General features: G+C 42.8%; 2 protein-coding genes across 6 annotated transcripts in view; one reads left to right on the top strand and one right to left on the bottom strand.

Annotated features, from left to right (window-relative positions):
- The first annotated feature begins 67 nt into the window (after positions 1 to 67).
- LOC115176909 (C-C chemokine receptor type 5-like) lies at positions 68 to 4,755 on the top strand. The gene is made up of 3 exons (XM_029737295.1): positions 68 to 774; positions 1,035 to 1,074; positions 3,300 to 4,755. Exons 2-3 carry the CDS (start codon positions 1,037 to 1,039, stop codon positions 4,354 to 4,356), a joined length of 1,095 nt encoding a protein of 364 aa, XP_029593155.1. The 5' UTR covers positions 68 to 774; positions 1,035 to 1,036; the 3' UTR covers positions 4,357 to 4,755.
- A 10,598-nt stretch (positions 4,756 to 15,353) lies between these two features.
- Positions 15,354 to 26,909, bottom strand: part of LOC115176384 (triple functional domain protein) — a 137,424-nt gene continuing 125,868 nt past the window's right edge. For 3 of the 5 annotated variants that reach the window (XM_029736387.1, XM_029736385.1, XM_029736388.1), the window contains 12 exons: positions 26,832 to 26,909; positions 25,842 to 26,033; positions 25,473 to 25,650; positions 24,042 to 24,829; positions 22,508 to 22,755; positions 22,142 to 22,283; positions 21,520 to 21,547; positions 19,375 to 19,537; positions 19,055 to 19,176; positions 18,641 to 18,920; positions 18,206 to 18,344; positions 15,354 to 18,027 (listed from right to left, as the gene is read on the bottom strand). In XM_029736387.1, coding sequence (XP_029592247.1) covers positions 17,470 to 18,027; positions 18,206 to 18,344; positions 18,641 to 18,920; positions 19,055 to 19,176; positions 19,375 to 19,537; positions 21,520 to 21,547; positions 22,142 to 22,283; positions 22,508 to 22,755; positions 24,042 to 24,829; positions 25,473 to 25,650; positions 25,842 to 26,033; positions 26,832 to 26,909 — 2,916 coding nt within the window. In that variant the 3' untranslated portion in view covers positions 15,354 to 17,469. Of the gene's footprint in view, positions 18,028 to 18,205; positions 18,345 to 18,640; positions 18,921 to 19,054; positions 19,177 to 19,374; positions 19,538 to 21,519; positions 21,548 to 22,141; positions 22,284 to 22,507; positions 22,756 to 24,041; positions 24,830 to 25,472; positions 25,651 to 25,841; positions 26,034 to 26,831 lie in introns of those variants that run through there. The other 2 variants (XM_029736386.1, XM_029736389.1) reach the window with 2 other exon arrangements.

Raw genomic sequence — 26,909 nt, 5'->3', positions numbered from 1 at the left:
TCTGCATTGTGTTGTCATTTTCTGCTGCTGCTGTACACCCCTATACTCCAGTCTGCTCCACAATATATTTTATTCAGTTGAAGATGCTAAATTCAAAGATGAGACAGACAACAATCCTGCTATATCAATAGGTTCAAATCTTCTTTACAGTAGGTTTACTTAGAATTGTTTTAATCCAGAAAACTCACATATCAATCTAGTCATCATAGAATTTATTTCAATTGTTCAAAGACAGCAGTCACAAAAAGACAGCAGTCACTATGTTTTGAAAATTGAATGCTAGCAATGATGCTAGAACTAATGCATCTCTCAGTCATGACGCAATATTATTTCAAAGTGTCTAGCTAACCACTTCTCAGTAAAGTTAGTTGCCTGAGCAAGACTATGAGTATGTGTCTTCTACAGGATATCCTGCTTTGTGGTGAACATGTCTGCAGCACAGATCAAGCTTTTGGGAGAAGTGACACTCTGTTCAAATAAGATAATACATTAATGATCTTAAAAAAGGGTCCACAGTGTTCAATAAACTAAACCTGCAGCATGGATTCCTCCAGCTTCCTGTAGTGGTCCAAGCATTCATGATGCACAGGGATGTGCAGGTACAAAAGCATTCCTTTTGGATTTAAATCTGCACTCAGCTATGCAGTATTGTTTGGCCACATCTACCCCCACCAAAGACACGTGTTGGAGAAAAGAAAACTGCAGACATAAGTTCCCTTAACTGTTACACCAGAGTGTATAACCCTCAGGCAGACAACTCAACCCAGTTTAACAGTGAGTATATTATGCTTACTGTATGTGAGGGTTGGCTACAGGATGCTTTGCAAAAGTTACTCTGCTGTGCATAGTGTTGTACAGTATCTTGAATCTTCAACATAGTGTCTCTGCAGATTTCAGCCTAATAACATTCAAGTTATTTATTTATTTTTTAAACGTACGTTTATTAGCAACTTTCATAAAATGAGTTGCAGTCCTGTAATTAGCAATGAATAATCAAAACAATTTCAGTGGTAATTTTTGACATTTTATTTCAGGGATGAATATCACTGGATATCCTGTTCACACCACGGCAAGGTGGGACTTTATATTTTTTATTTTACAAATAGCTCTATTTGAATATTAATAGTATCATCAATTAATACATTTATCCTAATTTTATTTATTTATTTATTTCACCTTTATTTAACCAGGTAGGCTAGTTGAGAACAAGTTCTCATTTGCAACTGCGACCTGGCCAAGATAAAGCGTAGCAATTCGACACATACAACAACACAGAGTTACACATGGAATAAACAAAACATACAGTCAAAAATACAGTAGAACAAAAGAAAACAAAAAGTCTATATACAGTGAGTGCAAATGAGGTAAGTTATGGCAATAAATAGGCCATGGTGGCGAAGTAATTACAATATAGCAATTAAACACTGGAATGTTAGATGTGCAGAAGATGAATGTGCAAGTAGAGATACTGGGGTGCAAAGGAGCAAGATAAATAAAAGAACTCAAGATAAATAAATACATACAGTATGGGGATGAGGTAGGTAGATAGATGGGCTGTTGACAGATGGGCTATGTACAGGTGCAGTGATCTGTGAGCTGCTCTGACAGCTGGTGCTTAAAGCTAGTGAGGGAGATATGAGTCTCCAGCTTCAGAGATTTTTGCAGTTCATTCCAGTCATTGGCAGCAGAGAACTGGAAGGAAAGGCGGCCAAATGAAGAATTGGCTTTGGGGGTGACCAGTGAGATATACCTGCTGGAGCGAATGCTACGAGTGGGTGTTGCTATGGTGACCAGTGAGCTGAGATAAGGCGGGGCTTTACCTAGCAGAGACTTGTAGATAACCTGTAGCCAGTGGGTTTGGCGACGAGTATGAAGCGAGGGCCAACCAACGAGAGCGTACAGGTCACAATGGTGGGTAGTGTATGGGGCTTTGGTGACAAAACGGATGGCACTGTGATAGACAGCATCCAGTTTGTTGAGTAGAGTGTTGGAGGCTATTTTATAGATGACATCACCGAAGTTGAGGATCGGTAGGATGGTCAGTTTTACGAGGGTATGTTTGGCAGCGTGAGTGAAGGATGCTTTGTTGCGATATAGGAAGCCGATTCTAGATTTAATTTTGGATTGGAGATGCTTAATGTGAGTCTGGAAGGAGAGTTTACAGTCTAACCAGACACCCAGGTATTTGTAGTTGTCCACGTATTCTAAGTCAGAGCCGTCCAGAGTAGTGATGCTGGTCGGGTGGGCAGGTGCGGGCAGTGATCGATAGTAACTTATAATAATTACATCCTTACTGTAAATAATGTAATGTCATATGTTATACTGTACAAAATGGGCCAATTGATACATGCGCCTGTAATTGAGAAGCTCAAATCATTGGTAATGAATTTCAGGGGGAACACCACAACCATTCCCTTCAGCACTGTGAGTGTTGAGAATGAGAACTCATCCAGTTACGCATATGAGAACTCATCCAGTTACTCATATGAGAACTCATCCAGTAATGCATATGAGAACTCATCCAGTTATGCATATGAGAACTCATCCAGTTACGCATATGAGAACTCATCCAGTTACGCATATGAGAACTCATCCAGTTACTCATATGAGAACTCATCCAGTTATGCATATGAGAACTCATTCAGTTATGCATATGAGAACTCATCCAGTTACGCATATGGGAACTCATCCAGTTACTCATATGAGAACTTATCCAGTTATGCATATAAGAACTCATCCAGTTATGCATATGAGAACTCATCCAGTTATGCATATAAGAACTCATCCAGTTATGCATATGAGAACTCATCCAGTTATGCATATGAGAACTCATCCAGTTATGCATATGAGAACTCATCCAGTTATGAAATGAGAACTCATCCAGTTATGCATATGAGAACTCATCCAGTTACGCATATGAGAACTCATCCAGTTACTCATATGAGAACTAATCCAGTTACGCATATGAGAACTCATCCAGTTACTCATATGAGAACTAATCCAGTTATGCATATGGGTAAGTTGAGGTCTAAAATGTCTTGACTTTTAGAAACACACATTTTGAGGAAAGAGTGCAATTGGTGTTACAAGATTTCTGCCCCAATCTTCCAATCATGTTTAAAAAAATGAAATGTTGCTCATAGAAATAAAATACTATTTGCATTTACTCCATTGTACTGTAAATATTGCTGTTGGTGGACCACATTTTGATAATAAGCACAACTTTCAGATTGTGGCTTTAAGAATGTTCATTCTTATCATTGCTGCTTGGTTCATTCTCCTTGTCTGATCTTTTACAGTACACATTTTGCAGACGCATTTGAAGTAACCACATATGACTACAATAACTATGACGATGGCGTTTGCAAGTACAATGCACACGGAGCCAGCTTCCTGCCAGTGCTGTACTCTCTCTTCTTCATCCTGGGGTTTCTGGGGAACGTTCTGGTCCTGTGGGTCATACTGCTGAGGGTGAGACTACGTAGCATGACCGACGTGTGTCTCCTGAACCTGGCCTTGGCTGACCTGCTCCTGGTCTGCTCCTTGCCTTTCCTGGCCCACCACGCTAGACACCAGTGGGTGTTTGGTGACGTCATGTGCAAAGTGGTCCTCAGCGCCTACCACGTTGGCTTCTACAGTGGCATCTTCTTCATCACCCTGATGAGTGTGGACAGGTACCTGGCCATAGTCCATGCTGTGTATGCCATGAGAGCCAGAACACGGAAGTACGGGGCCATCGCTGCCATCGTGACCTGGTTGGCTGGATTCCTGGCCTCGTTTCCTGAGGCACTGTTTCTTAAAGTGGAGAAAAACAACGAGAAAGAAAATTGTCACCCCGTCTATGATGGACACTCTTGGGGAATTTTTGCCCTTTTCAAAATGATCATATTTGGTCTGCTAATCCCCCTCATCATCATGGGGTTCTGCTACACACAGATAGTGAGAAGGCTGCTCAGTGCTCCATCCTCCAAAAAGCAGGCCATCAGACTCATTCTCATTGTGACTGTGGTGTTTTTCTGCTGCTGGACTCCGTACAACATGACGTCATTTTTCAAGGCCTTGGAGTTAAGTGAGGTCTACTCAAGCTGTGAGAGTAGCAAAGCCATCAGACTCACTCTACAGATCACAGAGGCCATGGCCTACTCCCATAGCTGCCTGAATCCCATCCTCTATGTGTTTGTGGGGCAGAAGTTTAGAAGGCCTCTCATAAGACTGATAAACAAGGCTCCCTGCAGGATGTGTCAGTTCATGAAGTACTACCTGCCCTGGGACTTCAGAGCCTCGAGGACAGGATCTATTTACTCACAGACCACTAGCATGGATGAGAGGTCTACTGCCGTGGGAACAGCAACTTAACTGTAAAGACAAATACATCTGACATCACATGTAGTGTTCATTCCGATACATATGTAAATACCAAATCCAGTGTCAAATACAATCATCCAAAAATAATATGCTCTGATCCAGGTGCATGGCGAAGTCAGGAAATTGTTGCTCATCTCAGAGTTTCCCATCAGGGCGTTGATTTTTACAGAAATCAACCCAATCACTATAAATTCCACAAACCATTTAATTTTCCTTTGTATAGCATTTTGTCTAGTACAGTATGTCTATTTGAATGTTTGTTTGAAGTTTTTGGCACATTATGCAAAGTTATCTTTTCTTTTAAAATATATTATAAATCTGCTAGCACACATATGTAAATACAGTAATACTTTTTGATTCTATGTAAATAAATGTATTACAGTAACTTTATCCCCTCCTGCATGAGGCAAATTATTCAAATTAAGGTACTTCTAAGATAATGTAATCAAGATTTACTCAGTGACCTGGATGTTTTCTCTATGTTCCCATGTGTCAGTGCTAGAGAATATGTGAATGATGGTGCCACCACAGACCAATATCTCTTACTCCTGTTAGCAACCTATCTCACCACAAAGAGTGACACTGCTGGTGCCTTACAATGTGTACACAAAATGTCATCCTAATGTGATTCACTGCAGTACTGTAACATGTTTTATATTGATCATTATAATCGGGATGCAGAAGACATTTAGATTATAACACATTCGTCTGCTTTACCTGCTATGATATTTAATACTTTAAACAGCGCTCTGCACAGAAGCAAACACCAACCTTAAACCAACCTTTTTTTATTGAAGTGAGCCAGTAAATACCTACAGTAAAACAATACAGGGCTGGCTCTAGCATTTTGGGGGCCCTAAGTGAGATTTAGTTGGAGGGCCCCAAACCTCACAACAAAACATTTTAGTGGCCCCCAAAACATGGAGCCATTTTTTTTTTTAAAGTTAATTTCATGCAATTCTAAACATTCTGCTATGGTGTGTGAAGAAAATGTTGCAAGTTCTGCTATTTTGCCATTGGGCAGAGAGAAAACGTTTCAATTTTATAACACATTTCTTGAAATTCTACTCAACATGGAGCCCTTTTTTTGCCATGGGGAAGAGAGAAGAAAAGTGCATTCTAAAGCAAATTTCCTGAAATTCTACACATTTTGTAATGACTTATGCCATGCTAATATGATATCTGAGTGAGAATAACTAAGAAAACCTATGGGGGCCCCCTGGAGGTCAGAGCCCCTGGGCAAGTGCCCTGCATGCCCGGTCGGTATTCGGCCATGATTACTACAAGTTTAGATAGCTGGCTAGACTAACTATCCAAAAATTGGTAGCTGACATGGCTAATTGAGTGATTGTCAGTGATTGACATAACAAGAGAAAAACTGCTGATGCCTAACCAAATTTAAAAATTGTACCTGCTGTATTCTTACTCTCAATATTAAGTTGAGACCAGAGTTCCTAAACCATATATATATATATATATATATATACAGAAAGTATTCAGACCCCTTGACTTTTTTCACATTTTGTTACGTTACAGCCTTATTCAAAAGTGGATTAAATTGGGGTTTTTTCTTCTTCAATCTACACACAATACCCCAAAATGACAAAGCAATGTTTTTTTTTTTGTTGCAAATGTATTAAAAATCAAAAACTTAAATAAATATTCAGACCCTTTACTCAGTGCTTTGTTGAAGTACTTTGGGAGTGATTACAGCCTCGAGTATACTTGGGTAAGACGCTACAAACTTGGCACACCTGTATTTGGGGAGTTTCTCCCATTCTTCTCTGCAGATCCTCTCAAGCTACAGCATGTCAGGTTGGAAAGGGAGCGTTCCTGCACAGCTATTTTCAGGTGTCTCCAGAGATGTTCAATCGGGTTCAAGTCCGGGCTCTGGCTGGGCCACTCAAGGACATTGAGACTTGTCCCAAAGAAACTCCTGCGTTGCCTTGGTTGTGTGCTTAGGGTCATTGTCCTGTTGGAAGGTGAACCTTCACCCCAAGCTGTGGCAGGAAGGGAACAATAAAACCTGAGCGGTCTGGTGCAGCTTTTCATCAAGGATCGCTCTGTACTTTGTTCCGTTCATTTTTCCCTCGATCTTGACTCATCCTGTCTCCCAGTCCCTGCCGCTGAAAACATCCCCACAGCATGATGCTGCCACGACCAGCATAGGGAGGGTGCCAGGTTTTGTCAGATGTGACGCTTTCTGAATGCGACCGCAGATGTAGCTTATGCCTGGAACTGGCCCTGAAAGGCCCTGAAATGCCCTGAAAGGAAGAAATTATTAGCTGTTCTTTGGTATACTTAGTTCTGTTAGAATAGGCTCACCTACTACAGGGACTGTAGCTACAGTCTAAAACAGCCCAGTGACCTAAACACACACAGATAGATAGCTGTTTACCTCATCCTGTTGACAGGCCTGCTTGGCGATATAAAACCACAACTTCACACATATGACAATATCACTGACAACAAGGTATTTTTTGGGGTTGAGCCAGCCAGACAGTTTTGTGTAAGCTGAATATAGATAATGAAAATAAAGGAACACAAAGCCAGAGGATTGTGCCAAGTTAACATTTTTACACAATTTTGCATGGATGAACAAGACAACAAACTTGGCCTTCTGGAAAGAAAGGTGCAAACTTTAAAAGATTAACTGGCTCAGCTAGAAAACAGAGCGAGACAAAATCATATGACAATACTGTCCTTATCGGAGGATGAGGAAAAAGGAGACCTTTCCAGCTACGTGATCAAACTGATGTCGGAGCTGCTTGGCTTGGATGGATCACCACAGGATCTTCAGCAATGCCATCGGATCAGCGTGAAGCACAAGAACGCTAAACACCCTCGCATGGTAATCTTTAAACGGTGGAACTATCAGACCAAAGTCAACATTCTGAGGGGAAAGGAGATTAAGGTCCAGGGCCAGTCCATTATATTAGTCTGGGACCTGTCTGCTAGGCTGAGGGAAAACCGGCAGCAATTCATTCCGATCAGACAGTCACAGGAGTAAAAATGAATGAACTCTCAACTCCAATTCCCAACAGTACTGCGGGTATGGAAGGGAACACAGATAATGGAGTTCACACATGCTGATGAAACCCTTAACATTGTAGGAAACATTTCCAGTTGAAAGAGAGCTCAGTGCACTGAGGAGAGGCAGAAGCAGATAAAACGGATTGTAACGGTCGTCGTAAGGAGTGGACCAAAATGCAGCGGGTATATTTATCATCTTCTTTACTTTATTGAAGAAAAAACACTTGAACAAAACAAATGACAAAAACAGCCCAGTAAGGTGCACAGACTATACTAGGAACAACCACCCACAAAACACAAGAGAAAATTAACCCAACTAAATATGGCCTCCAATTAGAGGCAACAACAACCAGCTGCCTCTAATTGGAGGTCCTACCAAAACCAAACCCCCCCCCCCCAAAAGGTGCAGACCGCGAATGCACCTCAAAACAAAAACCCCACAAAAATAAACCCCCGAACTTAAAGGGAGGGAAGGGAGGGTGGCCACCATCAACGACGGCTCCCGTTCTACACCCCCCCCCCAATCCTCCAACTACGGAGGTGGCTCTGGCCCCAGCCTTAGTCCCCAATCTAACCTGCCCAACCCCGCTGAAGGCTCAGGGCTGTAGACCACTGCTGAAGGCTCTGGGCTGAGGTGCGTCGCTGGAGACCTCGGACTGTGGTGCGTCGCTGGAGACCTCAGATTGTGGGCCGTCTCTGCAGGCTCCAGACTGTGGGCCGTCTCTGCAGGCTCCAGACTGTGGGCCGTCTCTGTCGGTTCCGGACTGTAGGACATCGCCGGAAGCACTGGACGGGGAACTGTCGCCGGAAGCTCTGGACGTGGAACTGTCGCCGGAAGCTCTGGACGGGGAACTGTCGCCGGAAGCTCTGGACGGGGACTGCGCACTGAAGGCCTGATGCGTGGGGCTGGCTTAGGAGGCGCCAGACTATTGACACGCTCCTCAGGGCTAGTGCAAGGAACAGGAACAGGACGTACTGGACTGGGTAGGCGCACTAAAGGCCTGATGCGTGGGGCTGGTTTTGGAGGCACCCTCAGGGCTAGTGTGAGGAGCAGGAACAGGACGTACTGGACTGGGCAGGCGCACTAGAGGCCTGATGCGTGGGGCTGGCTTTGGAGGCGCCAGAACAGTAACATGCACCACAGGGCTAGTGCGAGGAGCAGGAACAGGATACACTGGGTCTTGAAGACGCACTGGAGGTCTGGAGCGCACAGCCTGCACAACCCGTCCTGGCTGAGTTGTCACTGTAGCCCTGCACGGGCGGAGTGCTGGCACAGGGCGAACTGGGCTGTGCTGAGGAATGATGGCTGCCGTGCGTAGAGCAGGCGCAGGGTAGCCTGGGCCTAGGAGACGTACTGGTGGCCAGATGTACTGAGCAGGCATACTCCTTCCTGGCTGGACACCCACTCTAGCACGGCACTTGTGGGGGGCTGGTATAGACCGCACCGGACTGTGCGTGCGGATGGGCGAGACCGTGCGCACTTCCGCATAGCACGGTGCTCTCCACGCCAAACGCTCCTCATAATAAGCATGGGGAGTTGGCTTAGGGCTCACCCCTGGCCCAGCCAAACTACCCGTGTGCCCCCCCAAAATGTTTTTTTGGGGCTGCCTCCTCTCCTCCTGAAATGGAGGATATAATGCCTCATACCTTCGTCGTTCCCTTTTAGCTTCCTCCAGCTCCTCCTTCGGGCGCTTGTACTCCCCAGCCTGGTGCCATGGTCCTTTACCATCCAGGATCTCCTCCCATGTCCATGACTCCAAGTAGCTCTGCTGCTGCTCCTTCCTCCGCTGCTTGGTCCTTTGGTGGGTGGTTTTGTAACGGTCGTCGTTTGAGTTGCATATAATCAATGCGGTGCCTGTTAATTTATCATCGAATCACAGCCTACTTCGCCAAATGGGGGATGATTTAACAAAAGTGCATTTGCGAAAAAAGCACAATTGTTGCATGAAGGTACCTAGCCATAAACATCCATGACTTTCTTAAAATCAATACACAGAAGTATATTTTTTTAAACCTGTAATTTTAGTTAAAAGAAATTCATGTTAGCAGCAATATTAACTAGGGAAAATGTTACATTTACATTTACGTCATTTAGCAGACGCTCTTATCCAGAGCGACTTACAAATTGGTGCATTCACCTTATGATATCCAGTGGAACAACCACTTTACAATAGTACATCTATATATTTTTTTGGGGGGGAGGGGGGGTTAGAGGGATTACTATATCCTATCCCAGGTATTCCTTAAAGAGGTGGGGTTTCAGGTGTCTCCGGAAGGTGGTGATTGACTCCTCTGTCCTGGCGTCGTGAGGGAGCTTGTTCCACCATTGGGGTGCCAGAGCAGCGAACAGTTTTGACTGGGCTGAGCGGGAACTGTGCTTCCGCAGAGGTAGGGGGGCCAGCAGGCCAGAGGTGGATGAACGCAGAGCCCTTGTTTGGGTGTAGGGCCTGCTCAGAGCCTGAAGGTACGGAGGTGCCGTTCCCCTCACAGCTCCGTAGGCAAGCACCATGGTCTTGTAGCAGATGCGAGCTTCAACTGGAAGCCAAATGTGCCAAATGTGTCACTTCTCTTACGTTCATTGCACGCAGAACCAGGGTATATGCAACAATTTGGGCCGCCTGGCTCGTTGCAAACTAATTTGCCAGAATTGTACATAATTATGACATAACATTGAAGGTTGTGCAATGTAACAGCAATATTTAGACATAGGGTTGCCACCATTCGATAAAATACGGAACGGTTCTGTATTTCACTGAAAGAATAAACATTTTGTTTTCGAAATGATAGTTTCCGGATTTGACCATATTAATGACCAAAGGCTCGTATCTCTGTGTTTATTATATTATAATTAAGTCTATGATTTGATATTTGATAGAGCAGTCTGACTGAGCGGTGGTAGGCAGCAGCAGGCTCGTAAGTATTCATTCAAACTTCACTGCCTTTGCCAGCAGCTCTTAGCAATGCTTGAAGCACAGCGCTGTTTATGACTTCAAGCCTATCAACTCCTGAGATTAGGCTGGCAATACTAAAGTGCCTATTAGAACATCCAATAGTCAAAGGTATATGAAACACAAATAGTATAGAAATAGTTGACGCGTCATAATTCCTATAATAACTACAACCTAAAACTTCTTAATTGGGAATGTTGAAGAACTGGGAATATTGAACCACCAGCTTTCACATGTTCTGAGCAAGGAAATTAAACATTAGCTTTTTTACATGGCACATATTGCACTTTTACTTTCTTCTCCAACACTGTGTTTTTGCATTATTTAAAACAAATTCAGCATGTTTCATTATTTATTTGAGACTAAATAGATTTTATTTATGTATTATATTAAGTTAAAAATAAGTGTTCATTGTTCATTCAGTATTGTTGTAATTGTCATTATTACAAATATATATATATATATATATACAGTTGAAGTCGGAAGTTTACATACACTTAGGTTGGAGTCATTAAAACTCATTTTCAACCACCCTACAAATTTCTTGTTAACAAACTATAGTTTTGGCAAGTCGGTTAGGACATCTACTTTGTGCATGAGACAAGTCATTTTTCAACAATTGTTTACAGACAGATTATTTCACTTATAATTCACTGTATCACCATTCCAGTGGGTCAGAAGTTTACATACACTAAGTTGACTGTGCCTTTGAACAGCTTGGTAAATTCCAGAAAATTATGTCATGGCTTAGAAGCTTCTGATTGTCTAATTGACATCATTTGAGTCAGTTGGAGGTGTACCTGTGGATGTATTTCAAGGCCTACCTTCAAACTCAGTGCCTCTTTGCTTGACATCATGGGAAAATGAAAAGAAATCAGCCAAGACCTCAGAAAAAATATTGTAGACCTCCACAAGTCTGGTTCATCCTTGGGAGCAATTTCCAAACGCCTGAAGGTACCACATTCATCTGTACAAACAATAGTACGCAAGTATAAACAGCATGGAACAACGCAGCCGTCATACCGCTCAAGAAGGAGACACGTTCTGTCTCCTAGAAATGAACAATCTTTGGTGCGAAAAGTGCAAATGAATCCCAGAACAACAGCAAAGCACCTAGTGAAGATGCTGGAGGAAACAGGTACAAAAGCATCTATATACACAGTAAAACGAGTCCTATATCGACATAACATGAAAGGCTGCTCAGCAAGGAAGAAGCCACTGCTCCAAAACCGCCATAAAAAAGCTAGACTACGGTTTGGAACTGCACATGGGGACAAAGATCGTACTTTTTGGAGAAATGTCCTTTGGTCTGGTGAAACAAAAATAGAACTGTTTGGCCATAACGACCATCGTTATGTTTGGAGGAAAAATGGGGAAGCTTGCAAGCCGAAGAACACCATCCCAACCTTGAAGCACGGGGGTGGCAGCATCATGTTGTGGGGGTGCTTTGCTGCAGGAGGGACTGGTGCACTTCACAAAATAGATGGCATCATGAGGTAGGAAAATTCTGTGTATATATTGAAGCAACATCTCAAGACATTTAACTTCAGTCAGGAAGTTAAAGCTTGGTCGCTAATGGGCCTTCCAAATGGACAATGACCCCAAGCATACTTCCAAAGTTGTGGCGAAATGGCTTAAGGACAACAAAGTCAAGGTATTGGAGTGGCCATCACAACACCCTGACCTTAATCCTATAGAAAATGTGTGGGCAGAACTAAAAAAGCGTGTGAGAGTAAGAAGGCCTACAAACCTGACTCAGTTACACCAGCTCTGTCAGGAGGAATGGGCCAAAATTCACCCAACTTATTGTGGGAAGCTTGTGGAAGGCTACCCGAAACATTTCACCCAAGTTAAACAATTTAAAGGCAATGCTACCAAATACTAATGGAGTGTATGTAAACTTCTGACCCACTGGGAATGTGATGAAAGAAATAAAAGCTGAACTAAATCATTCTCTCTACTTTTATTCTGACATTTCACATTCTTAGATTAAAGTGGTGATCCTAACTGGCCTAAGACAGGGAATTTTTACTAGGATGAAATGTCAGAAATTGTGAAAAACTGAGTTTAAATGTATTTGGCTAAGGTGTATGTAAACTTCTGAATACAACTGTATATATATTTTAAAAATCGGCCGATTTAATCGTTCTTTTTGGTCCTCCAATAATCAAATCAAATGTATTTATAAAGCCCTTCTTACATCAGCTGATATCTCAAAGTGCTGTACAGAAACACAGCTTAAAACCCCAAACAGCAAGCAATGCATGTGTAGAAGCACGGTGGCTCGGAAAAACTCCCTAGAAAGGCCAGAACCTAGGAAGAAACCTAGAGAGGAACCAGGCTATGAGGGGTGGCCAGTCCTCTTCTGTCTGTAATCGGTATCGGCGTTGAAAAATCATAATCGGTCGACCTCTAGTCTGAATACTTACAATAGCAGTCAAAGGTTTGGACACACCTACTCAAGAGTTTTTCTTTATTTTGACAATTTTCTACATTGTAGAATAATGGTGAAGACATCAAAACTATAAAATAACATATGGAATCATGTAGTAACCAAAAAAGTGTTAAACAAATCAAAATATATTTGATTTTAGCTGTAATTAAGGCAATGATGGCTACTTTGAAGAATCTCAAATATAAAATATATTTTGATTTGTTTATTTATTTATATATATTTCAGTCATGGTCAGCAACTATAGAACATGATAAAGATTTCCATATGTTGTTAGCATCCAGAGCGTCTTGCTGTAATTGACTGACACAAGGTTCAGAACTGTCATGATGCACTTGTTAAACACCAGCTCAGTATGCCCTCTATTGGCGAAGCCAGTGTGTGCGTGTGAACATTGAAAACAGGATTTGGCCTACCTAGTGAGATAACATCTCTGAAGATAACCTGAGCTTGCTGAGATGGCTCAGTAGCTGTGGTTGCATACAAAGCAGCTGCTACTTTCGCTCTAAAAACAGCTCTGTTGATTTCACACCTGATAAGAACACGCGCCATACCTCGGTTAAATACAAACACAGAAACTGTCCCTAAACAACCTTCAAATGTATAACTTCAAAAACATCCACACTTGATAAACTGCTACAAGAATATTTAGTTCAATTTCCTTTTTTTCAAGATGAGCAACATTAACTGAACGAAACATATAATTCAAGATCAATTCATAATTTGAGCAATCAATTAGGTTAAGCAGATGATTTTGGATATGAATAGTTCATTGACAGCTGCTGAGTTTTTTTAACTTAATAAAAAAATGACTTGAACTTAACGGCAAAATCCGAGGATGTGGTTAACGTCTATGATCTTTTCCGGCATCAAACATCATAGTTAAGTCCGAGTGGTCTGAAAGGGAAATATACATTACTTCACACCTACATGAATCGGTAATCATTCTAAAAAATCAGGAATGACCTTGGTTTGAAGCGCCTGTTGAAATAGAGGGTGGGGAAAGAACAGTTTAGTACTTTTTCAAACACATTTCCAATGAATAATCTTTGGTGCAAATTGACTGCACAATGCCTGCACCTTGGAGATAAGATCACAGACACCCACTCTGGTTTCTCATATCTTGTTTATCATCGATAGAGATCTGATTCTGATGAGAAACATCCACTTATTGTGGACACCATTCACACCTCCTATTCCATTTCTTTCAACAACTGTCAACAACAATGTTATCAACCATGTTTATCTCAGATATAAATGTTTATAAGGTTATAATTAGGTAAGTCCGCACCACATGCAGTGCCTTTCACAACACTTGACTATTTCAGCCTGAATTTAATATAGATTAGATTGAGATTTTGTGTCACTGGTCTACACACACAATAACTCTATAATGTCAAAGTGGAATTCTGAATTTAGATTTTTTAACAAATTAATAGAAAATGAAATGCTGAAATGTCTTGAGTCAAAGTTTTCAACCCCTTTGTTATGGAAAGCCATAAATACGTTCAGGAGTACAAATTTACTTAACAAGTCACATAAAAGTTGCATGGACTCATTCTTTGTGCAATGATAGTGTTTAACATGAGTTTTGAATGACTACATCGTCTCTGTACCGCACACATACAATTATATGCAAGGTCCCTCAGTTAAGCAGTGCATTTCAAAAACAGATTCAACCACAAAGACCAGGGAGGTTTAACAATGCCTCGCGAACAAGAGCACCTAGCGGTAGATGGTAAAAATAAAAAAAGCAGACATTGAATATCCCTTTGAGCATGGTGAAGTTATTAATGACACTTTGGATGCTGTATCAATACACCCAGTCACTACAAAGATACAGGTGTCCTTCCTAACTCAGTTGCCAGAGAGGAAGGAAACCGGTCAGGGATTTCACCATGAGGCCAATGGTGACTTTAAAACAGTTAGAGTTTAATGGCTGTGATAAGGAAAAACTGAGGATGCTTACTCCACAATACTAACCTAAATGAAAAGATAGAAGCCCGTATAGAAAAAAATTACTCCAAAACATGCATTATGTTTGCAATAAGGCACTTAATTAAAATTGTAAAAAATGTGGCAAAGAAATTCACTTCACCATGTCCTGAAGTGTTATGTTTGGGGCAAATCCAACACAACACATCACTGAGTACCATGCTTCATATTTTCAAGCATGGTGGTGGCTGTATCATGTTATGGGTATGCTGGTCATAAGCAAATATTGTACAATCTAGGTGTGCAAAGCTCTTAAGAGACATACCCAGAAAGAGTCACAGCTATAATCGCTGCCAAATGTGATTCTAACATGTATTGACTCAGGGGTGTGAATACTTATGTAAATGAGATATTTCTGTATTTAATTTTCAATACATTTGCAAAAATGTCAAAAAACATGTTCTAATTATGGGGTATTGTGTGTAGATGGGTGAGAAAAACATATATTTAATCAATTTTTGAATTCAGGCTGCAACACAACAACATGAATAAGTCATGGGGTATGAATACTTTCTGAAGGCACTGTACATACATAAATATTTGTAAAAAACTTCCAAGGGTATGTTCCATACGTTTAATGGCAAAATAACTGAGGACTGAATAAAATATTTACAACAAGTAATGTGTAAACATAATTTCTGTACAAAGAAATATACATGCAAAAGTAAAAATAAGTCATTTAACATTCAAAATGACGTAGTATGTATCAAATATGATGAGGTTACATCCAGGTTCCCATGTTCGTCGTCCATGTTTGTACAGCTTTACACATGAATAAATAAGAGGACACAAAATGGGACTGTACAGGTTAACAAACACATTCATTGTATCACTGTTACTACTGCCTTGACATAGACATGAAACTTTGATAACCTTTTCAAGCTTAAAAGGAAATACAGCTGTTTCGTCCGCCTCTCCAGATCAATTGACTGGCACTTTAAAATCAGTTTGAACTCATACAATGATTAATTCACTGAAAACAGCTAGGTCATGGTCACGCTTAGATAAAGGTTAGGGTAATAGCGCCGCAACGTCCATGCACAATTATTGTAACGTTGGTACAATGTTGTGGGCAGTTTTTTCCCCCTTCAAACCAAAGGCTCGGCAAAGAATGCTATCCCAAGTTTCAGTTAAACCAAGATGTTGATCATTGCAACACAATGTCTAGCGAAATACATAACTTAAAAAGTCAAACAAACTTACACAGCAATCACCACTTTGTGCACAGCTTGAGAAGAGAAGTGTTTGAAATGTTAATTAGGTATGCAGTAACAACCAACCACTATACAACGTTCTTACAACGCTAATAAATAAAGCCACTGTGAACCAATGTAAACATCTATCTCTAAGTTCAGCATGGTTTTCATAACTTAACATGGTACATTATATAACACATTTAAAGAGTGTAAAGTACAGTTAACTTTGGTATAGTTACAGAAAATAAAACAAAAACAATGACAAACTGAAAGCATAAGTGCCAATATCGATTCAAATCTTTTTTCTTATTTTACATTATTTGCAAAACCTGCATTTTAGGTTTCCAAGATATTAATACTGAACTTAATACGGAAAAGAGCTACACAATACATACATCTACTGCAGTACCAGGTACGTACATGCCTTTTTAGATTACGGGTACAACACAAGTCTTCATAAATAGTTGCATACATGTTAAAGCTGCAACATTGCACATGAGAAATGAACACAAAATACGAGTGCATTTATAGAAGTATTTCTGGTAGTGAGGGTTTAAGTAATTTGATTGGCATGAGGAGGAGCGAGTCTCCCTCACACCTCTCTTCCATTGGCAGGGCTTACTACTCAGCTAATGAAACAGCGTTTGAGACAAATTCTTCAAAATGAGAATGAAGGCAGGAACACATTATTTACAAAGTAAGGCGGATATATCAGAAATCTAAAGAGCTTTTCCAATAGTGTTATAGCTTTTTGTTTGTTTGCTTGTTTATTTATTTCTCTGCTGAGGTCTGACTAAAATAGCATAATTGTACTAACTGTTACAGGTCCATACAATAGCAAGGCCAGAACAAAGCATTTGCCGATTTATTGTATGTTAATCAACCACAACTACAATGAGTCTGGTCTCCAACTGGTTCTAGAAGTAGAGTTCTGAAGCAACGACCCTGTGGTGGGTCGGTGGTGCTTTGTTCATATGTTGCATTCATTTTTGTTTTCATTCTTTTTAATAACCTTTGTTTTTGAAAAGGTATATGAATAAAGACATTTCTTTGTTTCTTCACTATACATTTCCTTTACAAAAAGTAATCTCTCATTACAAAAACAATTTTCTTATATTCAACCAAAAGCAACCTGATATTACAGTATCGGTTTGTAATACTATCCAAACACAAGGCTTGCTCTCACTGGCTCTCGAGAAAGCTTTGTTCTCCCTGTTAGTCAAGTTTGAAATACTTTCAAATAGTTCATACTTTTGTGCAGGCATATAGCCATCATCCATTCAAATGTGGGGGTGGAAGGGAAGTAGCTAAATCTCTTGAGGGGAAAAATCTCAGTCAAAAATATTCAAAGCAGTCAGCAGGACAGCAGCAGCAGGATGCTGGGTAACATAGTTCTAAGGAAGTGGCGTAGTTGGCTGAGAGAGGATGAGATCATCATTGTGACTCGGTGGTGTCTGGGTACTGTAGTCCTCTAACCTGCTCATATCTGGTTGAGGAGTCTGCTGTGAAGGAAGGTCTTGATGCTGCCCACGGGCCTAACGTCGTTCTGGTGTTTCCGCCGCTCGATGAAGGAGATGAGTCTGGAGGTGTCGATGCACCCTGGGTGCTGGTTTTGTTGCTGGTGGGAGTCCCACGGCTGCAGCCAGGGCTCCTGAAGGCATGCGGCGGCCGAAGGTCTCCGGTCCGGCTCGCCCTGTAGGAGGAGACACACAAAGTCCCTGGCTGCCTGGCTCACACCCTGGAAGTAGTCATGGGGGAAGCTGAAGTCCAGACGACAGATGTTCAGGCATGTCTCCTCAGCGCTCTCGTCCAGGAAGGGAGATGCCCCGCTCAGTACCACGTATGTTACAACCCCCAGGCTCCAGAGGTCAGAAGTCAGGGAGACGGGCTGGCCCAGCACCAGCTCCGGGGCTGAGAACTCTGGGCTGCCCAGTAGAGGGTGGATGTAGTGGCCGCTGTTCAGCTGGACGGCGTCTCCGAAGTCTGTCAGCTTGACCACGGGCTGGGCAGAGTTCTGCTCCACTAACACGTTCTCAGGCTAAAGGGATACACACCGATACCCACGCACATACACGCAAAGAAAGATATGATTAAGAATTGACCCACGATGGGAGTATTAGCTTTGCTTAAGAACAATAGTTAGACATCATACTGTTTCATACAGTACACAATCACATTTAACTCCTACTCTACATGTCACAGCCTTTGTGACTCACCTTCAAGTCCAAGTGAGCTATCCTCCAGCTATGCAGGTAGTGTAAAGCTTCTAGAATGTCCCTAAGGTACAAGGCCACCTTCTCTTCAGTGAGGTTACCCCAGCTGACTATGTAGTCCAGGAGACGGCCTTGATCAGCCCTGCAGACACAAAGCACCAGAGAGAGACATTAGCCCACCAATATGGTAGATGTACATGAGGGCTGCTTGAACATGATTCAAAAGCACAACACAGTGAATAAATATATACAGTAATATATTGTTCAAAACGGTAATCAATTCTATTTCAATTCAGGAATTATAATTTTCCTCAATAATCATAATACATACAATGAGTGTGTCCCAAATGCTATCTATCCCTCTGTAGGGTACTACTTTTGATCAGTTATAGGGAATAGGGTGCCATTTGGGGCTCAGCCACAGTTTTTCCAACGTACATCTCCAGCACTAGCACGTAGCTGGTGGCTGTCTCGAAGGTGTCCAGCAGGCCGACCAGGTGTGGGTGTTCCAGACACTGTAGTATCCTCAGTTCCTGGAGCACCTGCTCACGCCGCATCAACCGCTTGTTGACATGTTTGGCTGCTACGGCACGCTTGCTCCCACGCTGGTCACAGCGCTTAGCCACTGAGAACCTTCCCCTGCCCAGTTCTGTGACCTCTGTGTAGAAGGACTCAAAGTTGTTCTTCCAAATCACTTCACTCCCATCGTCGGAGGCCTCTGGGAAAATAGAAACATTGAATGTTAAAATGCAAAAGTACTGAAGAATTCATATACTGTGTGTAAGTAGTGTGAATATAGAGGATATACTGTATCCCCACAGGAGTTTACAACTCAACTCAACAGTGACTAACCTGAGACTCTGAGGCTGGCGGAGGATGACATGCTGCCCACTACGTTGGTGGCAACACAGGTGTACACCCCGTCATCCTCTACAGACACACCCATGATGAGGAGAGTTGCCTCGCCCGTGTCACTGCAGAGAGAGAAGGGAAGTCAGAAGGTAAGTTTCAACAATAGCAACAATTACTTTAATTCAACTACAACAGAACATTGTCTTCCAACAGCTAAGTCATTCTAACGCGTTGCAATGATCCCTGTAAGACCCTCTAGAGAAGAGTATCTGCTAAATGACTAAAATGTAACGTAGAATGTCATCACTGCCGGTGTGTACCTGTAGGTGATGCTGTAGTGTCCGTCGTTGCTCAGAGTGCTGTGGTCAGGTCCTCTCCAGGTGACCGAGGCTTTGGGTCTTCCACAGACCTTACTCCTCAGAATGACATTCTCCCCCAGGTCACAGGTCACATCACTCAGGGGCAGCAGGAACTCTGGGGGTACTACAGAGGTGACAGACAGAGGACACGTGAGTTTGACTGTGTCACATGCTACAGTTGAAGTCTGAAGTTTACATACACCTTAGCCAAATACATTTAAACTCAGTTTTTCACAATTCCTGACATTTAATCCTAGTAAAAATCCCCTGTCTTAGGTCAGTTAGGATCACCACTTTATTTTAAGAATGTGAAATGTCAGAAAAATAGTAGAGAGAATGATTTATTTCAGCTTTTATTTCTTTCATCACATTCCCAGTGGGTCAGAAGTTTACATACACTCAATTAGTATTTGGTAGCATTGCCTTTAAATTGTTTAACTTGGGTCAAACGTTTCGGGTAACCTTCCACAAGCTTCCCACAATATGTTGGGTGAATTTTGTCCCATTCCTCCTAACAGAGCTGGTGTAACTGAGTCAGGTTTTTAGGCCTCCTTGCTCGCACACGCTTTTTCAGTTCTGCTCACAAATTTTCTATAGGATTGAGGTCAGGGCTTTGTGATGGCCACTCCAATACCTTGACTTTGTTGTCCTTAAGCCATTTTGCCACAACTTTGGAAGTATGCTTGGGGTCATTGTCCATTTGGAAGACCCATTTGCGACTAAGCTTTAACGTCCCGACTGATGTCTTGAGATGTTGCTTCAATATAGTCACATCATTTTCCTACCTCATGAAGCCATCTATTTTGTGAAGTGCACCAGTCCCTCCTGCAGCAAAGCACCCCCACAACATGATGCTGCCACCCCCATGCATCACGGTTGGGATGGTGTTCTTCAGCTTGCAAGCGTCCCTCTTTTTCCTCCAAACACAACGATGGTCATCATGGCCAAACAGTTCTATTTTTGTTTCATCAGACCCGAGGATATTTCTCCAAAAAGTACGATATTTGTCCCCATGTGCAGTTGCAAACCGTAGTCTGGCTTTTTTATGGCGGTTTTGAAGCAGTGGCTTCTTCCTTACTGAGCGGCCTTTCAGGTTATGTCGATATAGGACTCGTTTTACTGTGGATATAGATACTTTTGTACCTGTTTCCTCCAGCATCTTCACAAGGTCCTTTGCTGTTCTGGGATTGATTTGCACTTTTCGCACCAAAGTACGTTCATCTCTAGGAGACAGAACGTGTCTCCTTCCTGAGTGGTATGATGGCTGCGTGGTCCCATGGTGTTTATACTTGCGTACTATTGTTTGTACAGATGAACGTGGTACCTTCAGGCGTTTGGAAATTGCTCCCTGGATGAACCAGACTTGTGGAGGTCTACAATTTTTTTTCTGAGGTCTTGGCTGATTTCTTTTCATTTTCCCATGATGTCAAGCAGGCACTGAGTTTGAAGGTAGGCCTTGAAATACATCCACAGGTATACCTCCAATTGACTCAAATGATGTCAATTAGCCTATCAGAAGCTTCTAAAGCCATGACATAATTTTCTGGAATTTTCCGAGCTGTTCAAAGGCACAGTCAACTTAGTGTATGTAAGCTTCTGACCCACTGGAATGGTGATACAGTGAATTATAAGTGAAATAATCTGTCTGTAAACAATTGTTGAAAAATTACTTGTGTCATGCACAAAGTAGATGTCCTAACCGACTTGCCAAAACTATAGTTTGTTAACAAGAAATTTGTGGAGTGGTTGAAAATGAGTTTTAATGACTCCAACCTAAGTGTATGTAAACTTCCTACTTCAACTGTAACTAGCCTTGCGATATACTAGCGTCCTGTCCATGGGGTGTACTTTCTTTTTTCAAGCTGCCTCACGCTACAGGAACAGGAGACAGGATCCTGCCCTACGCACTGCTCTGGCTCGGAGGAGGATACTTACCTGCAAACTACACAATCCCACATCTGAGCTACCCAATATACAATAGAAAGTATGCAGTACAATACAAGACAATAAAAACTTGTCTTATTGAACCCTACTATGTGAAAATATAGATGTCATTAATTTACTGTATAGTAAAGCCCAAGCAAAAGCATTTAAATATATACATACCATCATAGATGTAGTTGGGGTTTAGAAGCTGAAAGAAAAATATGAACACAAATAAGTTTATTCTCCAAATTAGTTTGACCACACATACATTAAATAATTACAACATGAATCCATTAAATTAGGTTAATGCAGAGGGGCTTTAAGTCTTACAGCCATACTGAGGTTAATGCAGAGGGGCTTTAAGTCTTACAGCCATACTGAGGTTAATGTAGAGGGGCTTTAAGTCTTACAGCCATACTGAGGTTAATGAAGAGGGGCTTTAAGTCTTACAATCATTCTGAGGTTAATGCAGAGGGGCTTTAAGTCTTACAGCCATACTGAGGTTAATGTAGAGGGGCTTTAAGTCTTACAATCATTCTGAGGTTAATGCAGAGGGGCTTTAAGTCTTACAGCCATACTGATGTTAATGCAGAGGGGCTTTAAGTCTTACAGCCATACTGAGGTTAATGTAGAGGGGCTTTAAGTCTTACAGCCATACTGAGGTTAATGAAGAGGGGCTTTAAGTCTTACAGCCATACTGAGGTTAATGTAGAGGGGCTTTAAGTCTTACAGCCATACTGAGGTTAATGTAGAGGGGCTTTTAGTCTTATAGCCATACAGGTGATTATCAAATCAACTCTACCTTTACAGAAACTTTATTAGTCACACAGTCTTGAGACTTGCGGTAGCCATTTTCCATCTTATTTTCCTTCCTGGTCTCCTTGTCTCTCTTCTCAGACTTTCTCCTAATGCGGAGTGCTGTGTGCCACGAGGATGACTTCCTGCTCCAGACAAGAGAATGAGAAAGAAAGGGGAAAAGAGAGAGAGAAAGAAAAAGGAAGAAAGGAAGAGAAAAGTTTAACTTGTGATTTCTACATCTTTGTCTACCGTTTCACTTTTATGATTGCAGAGCTCATGATGTGAAAATGGAACTGTCTTTGGGATGATAAAGCTTTTCATTCATTCATTCAGGTTTGCACATGGAGTAGCAGCAGTGTCTGTCTCTTACTTGATGGTTCCTTCGGGGAGGTCGGGGATGATGGTGGAGGTGTGACCCAGTACGTAGCCGGGGATCCAGCCCTCGGCGGCAGGGCCCTGCTCGGTGGCAGCCCGGAACACCAGGAACATGTTCTGCTGATTGGAGGCCAGCATCTGGACCACCTCGCCCTGGGAAACACTGATCTCATCCTCCTTCAGGGCCACGTAGTCCTGGGTCACCAGCATGGTGCTGATGCTGCTGCTGCTACTGCTTTCACTCTGGAGGAGGGGGTGGCAGGGGAGGATGGGAGGCAGGGGAAGAAATGGAGTCAGTAAGGGTTTATAGGTAGGGTTACACAAAGAGAGAGGCATAGAGAGAGAGAGAGAGAGAGAGAGAGACGGACAGACAGACAAACAGACAAATGCACGCACGCACACACACACACACACACACACACACACACACACACACACACACACACACACACACACACACACACACACACACACACACACACACACACACACAAAGCATTCTGTGATAAAGACTAAAAGACAAAAATTGAAATGTTATTGATTTGACTGCACATGAGCATCATTTGTTGTTCAGCTGTTTATATGCTAGAGCTCATACACAAAGAAGGACTCATTTCAAAGCATTCATTACAAAAGGTCCATAAAGTAGAGTGAGGAAAGTCATACTGTAGCAACTAACATCTGGTTCCTACATAACTAGACCTTCTCATTTGTAGAAGAGAAAACAAGGTATCCAGAAGTAAGAGAGACAGAGCAGAGTTTACATGGAGTGGGTGTCTCTCAAAGACAATGAGAGTAGAGAGGAAACAGTTTCAGGAGAGACAGAGCCTGAAATAAAGTTTGAAGTGAGGCCAAATGCATTTGGTGTGAGTCAAATGTATTCAGGGGCAAGGCAAGGGAAGAACGGGAACGAGGATGTGTCATCAGTCCCACAGAACCAAGACAGAAAGGAAGCAGCATGGTCAGAGCAAGAGCTAAGAGAAAACAGGAGAGACGGAAAACGGTTCTTTCTACATCAGAGCTCCTCTCCTTGCAGGCAGGTAAAGTCGAATTCAAATATCAATCTTCCATTATATCAGCATTCATTTTCATTTAACCCAGTAAATGCCTTGATGTTTTTTTAGATCAGACCACAATAGCCTGAAGCAAAGGGACAGCAAAAACTCAGGTCATGTCTAGAAAATGTTAGAGCCCAGACAGAGCTGGGTGTGTGAAGTTAGGGAAGCAGAGGCAGAGAGTCATACTGGAAACACTTACCAAGGGAGAGGAGAGGACACAGTACATACAGTACATACAGTACAGCAAGCTGTGTTACTGTAGTAGTTAGCTGCTGTACCAGCCAAAAACACACTGTTAGTAGTCTGAAAGACAGCAGGAAGGATGAAAACTCACACCATAGGCAAGTTAGTGTACTTAGATAGTTTAGTATGCACTTGTGGTTCAGATGACTCAGGAGAACTTCTGGTCAGCCAGTAAGGTTAGTAGGGACTAAGCTGGACAGAAGCCTGGGACTTGAGTAGGGATCTTACCCCGTTGCTCTGCGTGGACTGTACGGACTGCTCACTGGTGGAGGAGCATGTGCTCATGCGGTCTATATCCTTGAGGTGGGTGGAGTGGCGGTGGCTGTGGCTCTCCCTGTGGGTCAGGGTCAAGTCTCCACTATCACTGTGGTAGGAGAAGGAGCCAGGCCGGCTAGCTGGCGAGGCTGGGACCGCGGTGGACCAGAAAAAGGAGCCTTTCTGGGCTGGGCTGCCCGGGATAAATTTCTCCTTTATGGTGCAGGTCAGTGGAGAGACCGTCCCTACCCGAGGCTTGGCAAGATTCAGAGGGGCCACAGCCAGCTGTGGGATGGGAGTCTGAGGGTCCTCCCCAGGGTAGCTCTCCTTGAAGCTGCCCTCAGCAATGCCCAAGGACTTGCCATTGCTGTTGTTGCTGGTTCTGCTGTGGGGCTGGGGACCCTCCAGTACTCGCATCTTGGGGACATCTTGGGGCCACAGGTCCCCGTCTGCATGGTCAGGAGGGCAGGGGGTCTGGGAGGAGGGGGAGGGGGATTGTCGGGACCACGTACCTGCTGTTCTGTCCGGGCCGTCAGAGCCCTGAGGGTGGTGGTGGTGGACAGGCTGCGGGATACGGGAGGAGGGCTGGGGGATGCGCGAGGGCCGGCGACTCTGGGGGCCACACAGAGAGTTACTCCCAGGGCCAACTGTGGAGCTGCTGCAGCCGCCTCCAGCCAGGCCACTGCTGCTGCTGGGGGCCCCCAGGCCTGGTCCACTTGACCCCACATGGTTTCTCTGGTACTCGATAGGGGATGTCAGTGCTGGGGGACACAAAGAGAGAAAGAGAGAGAGACAGAGAGAAAGAGTCACCTCAGTGGTACGAGTACACACTGTCTAGCTATGAAACAAAAATATAAAAACATTGTTTGCATTTTACATTCCAGTATATCATACTATAGTTCATATTAAGGTATGTTCTAAACACTTATTTTCTCAGAATGTTGATACATTCTATGGAGCATATGACTACACAGGGAGACAGATGAAACATCGTATGTCACGCCCTGACCATAGAGAGCTCTTGGTTCTCTATGGTGTAGTAGGTCAGGGCGTGACTAGGGGGTGTTCTAGTTTATATTTTCTATGTTGGTGTTTTGTATGGTTCCCAATTAGAGGCAGCTGGTAATCGTTGCCTCTAATTGGGGGATCATATTTAGGTAGCCGTTTTTCCACCTGTGTTTGTGGGATATTGTTTTTGAGAGAGTGCATGTAGCACTTCAGTACTGCTTGGTCGTTGTTTGTTTCTTGGTTTGGTTAAGTTTCACTAAAATAAAGATGTGGAACTCCAGTCACGCTGCGCCTTGGTCCGTCTCTCCACACGACCGTGACATCGTAATCATCTGGGAGAAGCTAGCATAATATCACTACACAGTTACACAGATGAACCGTGATGTCTTTTTTTACCATTGAGAAAGTTGCGTTGGCTCTCCAGGATCTGGGTGATCTGGTGGACCCACATCTGGCTGACTCCAGGGTTGGCTGAGTGCATTACGTAGGTCTCCATACCGCCACTGGATGACCGGGAGGTCAGGGTGAACTTACAGGGGTCGTCTGTGGTCTCCTCCAGGCCCAGCCAGCTCACCTGGACGGACACACACAAGATACAGGGGAGAGGACTGGATGTGAGTGTTTTCAGAATCAGACAACTATTCAAACGACTTTGGCCCTTAGGGCAATTACTATCCTAGCAATGTCCAGACAAAAAAATACATCCACTGTAATATGATCTAAGTGGATTGATTAGGGGAGATGATCACGATCGATGCGCCATACTTTGACGCTGTTCTTGAAGAGGTATCCCGGCTGGGAGTAGCCTTTCTTCTTGTCCAGGGGCTCACTGAAGATGACAATCTGTTCGAAGAGGAAGACCCTCCTCTCCTTCATCCTTGTGAGAAGCCCCCCGTCCTGATCTGATACCATGAAGGTGTCCTGGAGCAGCAGTCTGCCTTGGGCCACAATCTTGCCCTGCATGGGGGAATACCAATGTATTGGCTGTCTGGTTAAATAAAGGTTTAAGGCCCAATGCAGCTGTTTTATATCCATATCAAATTATTTCTGGGTAAGTACCATACTGTAATAGATTTCCATTAAAATGGGCAAAAGTAGCTTTTAGCAAAACACTATTTCTCAAACAAGAATTTAGCTAAGAGTGTCTAGGAGTCATCTAAGTGGGGAGGGGAAAACTAGCTGTTATTGGCAGAGAGGTCTTTGTGTGGCTGGTGCCAGGCTGGTCTCTCTTTGTTATTGGTCTATTAACCAATTTACGCATGGTGATGTCACCATGGAAAGCCAAAAATCCCACACATGCAAACCTGCTGATTAGAAGGTCCTGTGTAGATTGTATTTTGAATCAGCAACTATCAGGAAATAACTCTAATCAAATTTGTTCATACGTTTACAGTGTCAGTTTGATATAGAAAAACAGGCAAAACAGAATTTTGACTGTACTGGACCTTTAAATAAAATACATACAAATAAAAGTAGGGAGGACAGAAGACAGCCTCAGACTTATTCTTAGCCACTCAGATGAAATATGCATATTATATGCATGCTATTATCATATAATACAATGAGTGAAAACAGAGAGAGCGAGAGCAAACCCAAGCCCTTCTCCCATTTATCATATGATCCATGTGACTTAACGGCTGAAATCAAATTCAAGTAAGCTATTTTGGAGAATTTGTGACCTTCTAAACTGAGCCAGAGAGAACTGAAAAATGACATTCTCTATTCCCTGAAGAAGACAGAGCCTGTGAGTCTTACGTCGAAGCCTTGGAGACGCCCAACGTTCATCATGTCGTTGCATCTTTTGGGAACAACACACATGACCTCCACCGCTTT

This window comes from Salmo trutta, chromosome 37, assembly GCF_901001165.1.
Source record: "Salmo trutta chromosome 37, fSalTru1.1, whole genome shotgun sequence".
NCBI classification, from domain to species: Eukaryota; Metazoa; Chordata; class Actinopteri; order Salmoniformes; family Salmonidae; genus Salmo; species Salmo trutta.
Note: the sequence above shows the minus strand (reverse complement) of the source record. Positions and strands in the feature narration are given on the sequence as shown.

What these genes read in the sequence shown, in the direction of transcription:
- LOC115176909 (XM_029737295.1), top strand. Translation starts at nt 1,037, where the DNA reads ATGAATATCACTGGATATCCTGTTCACACCACGGCAAG. An exon ending in CCTGTTCACACCACGGCAAG is followed by an intron (nt 1,075 to 3,299) that starts GTGGGACTTTAT and finishes GATCTTTTACAG; the next exon opens with TACACATTTTGCAGACGCAT.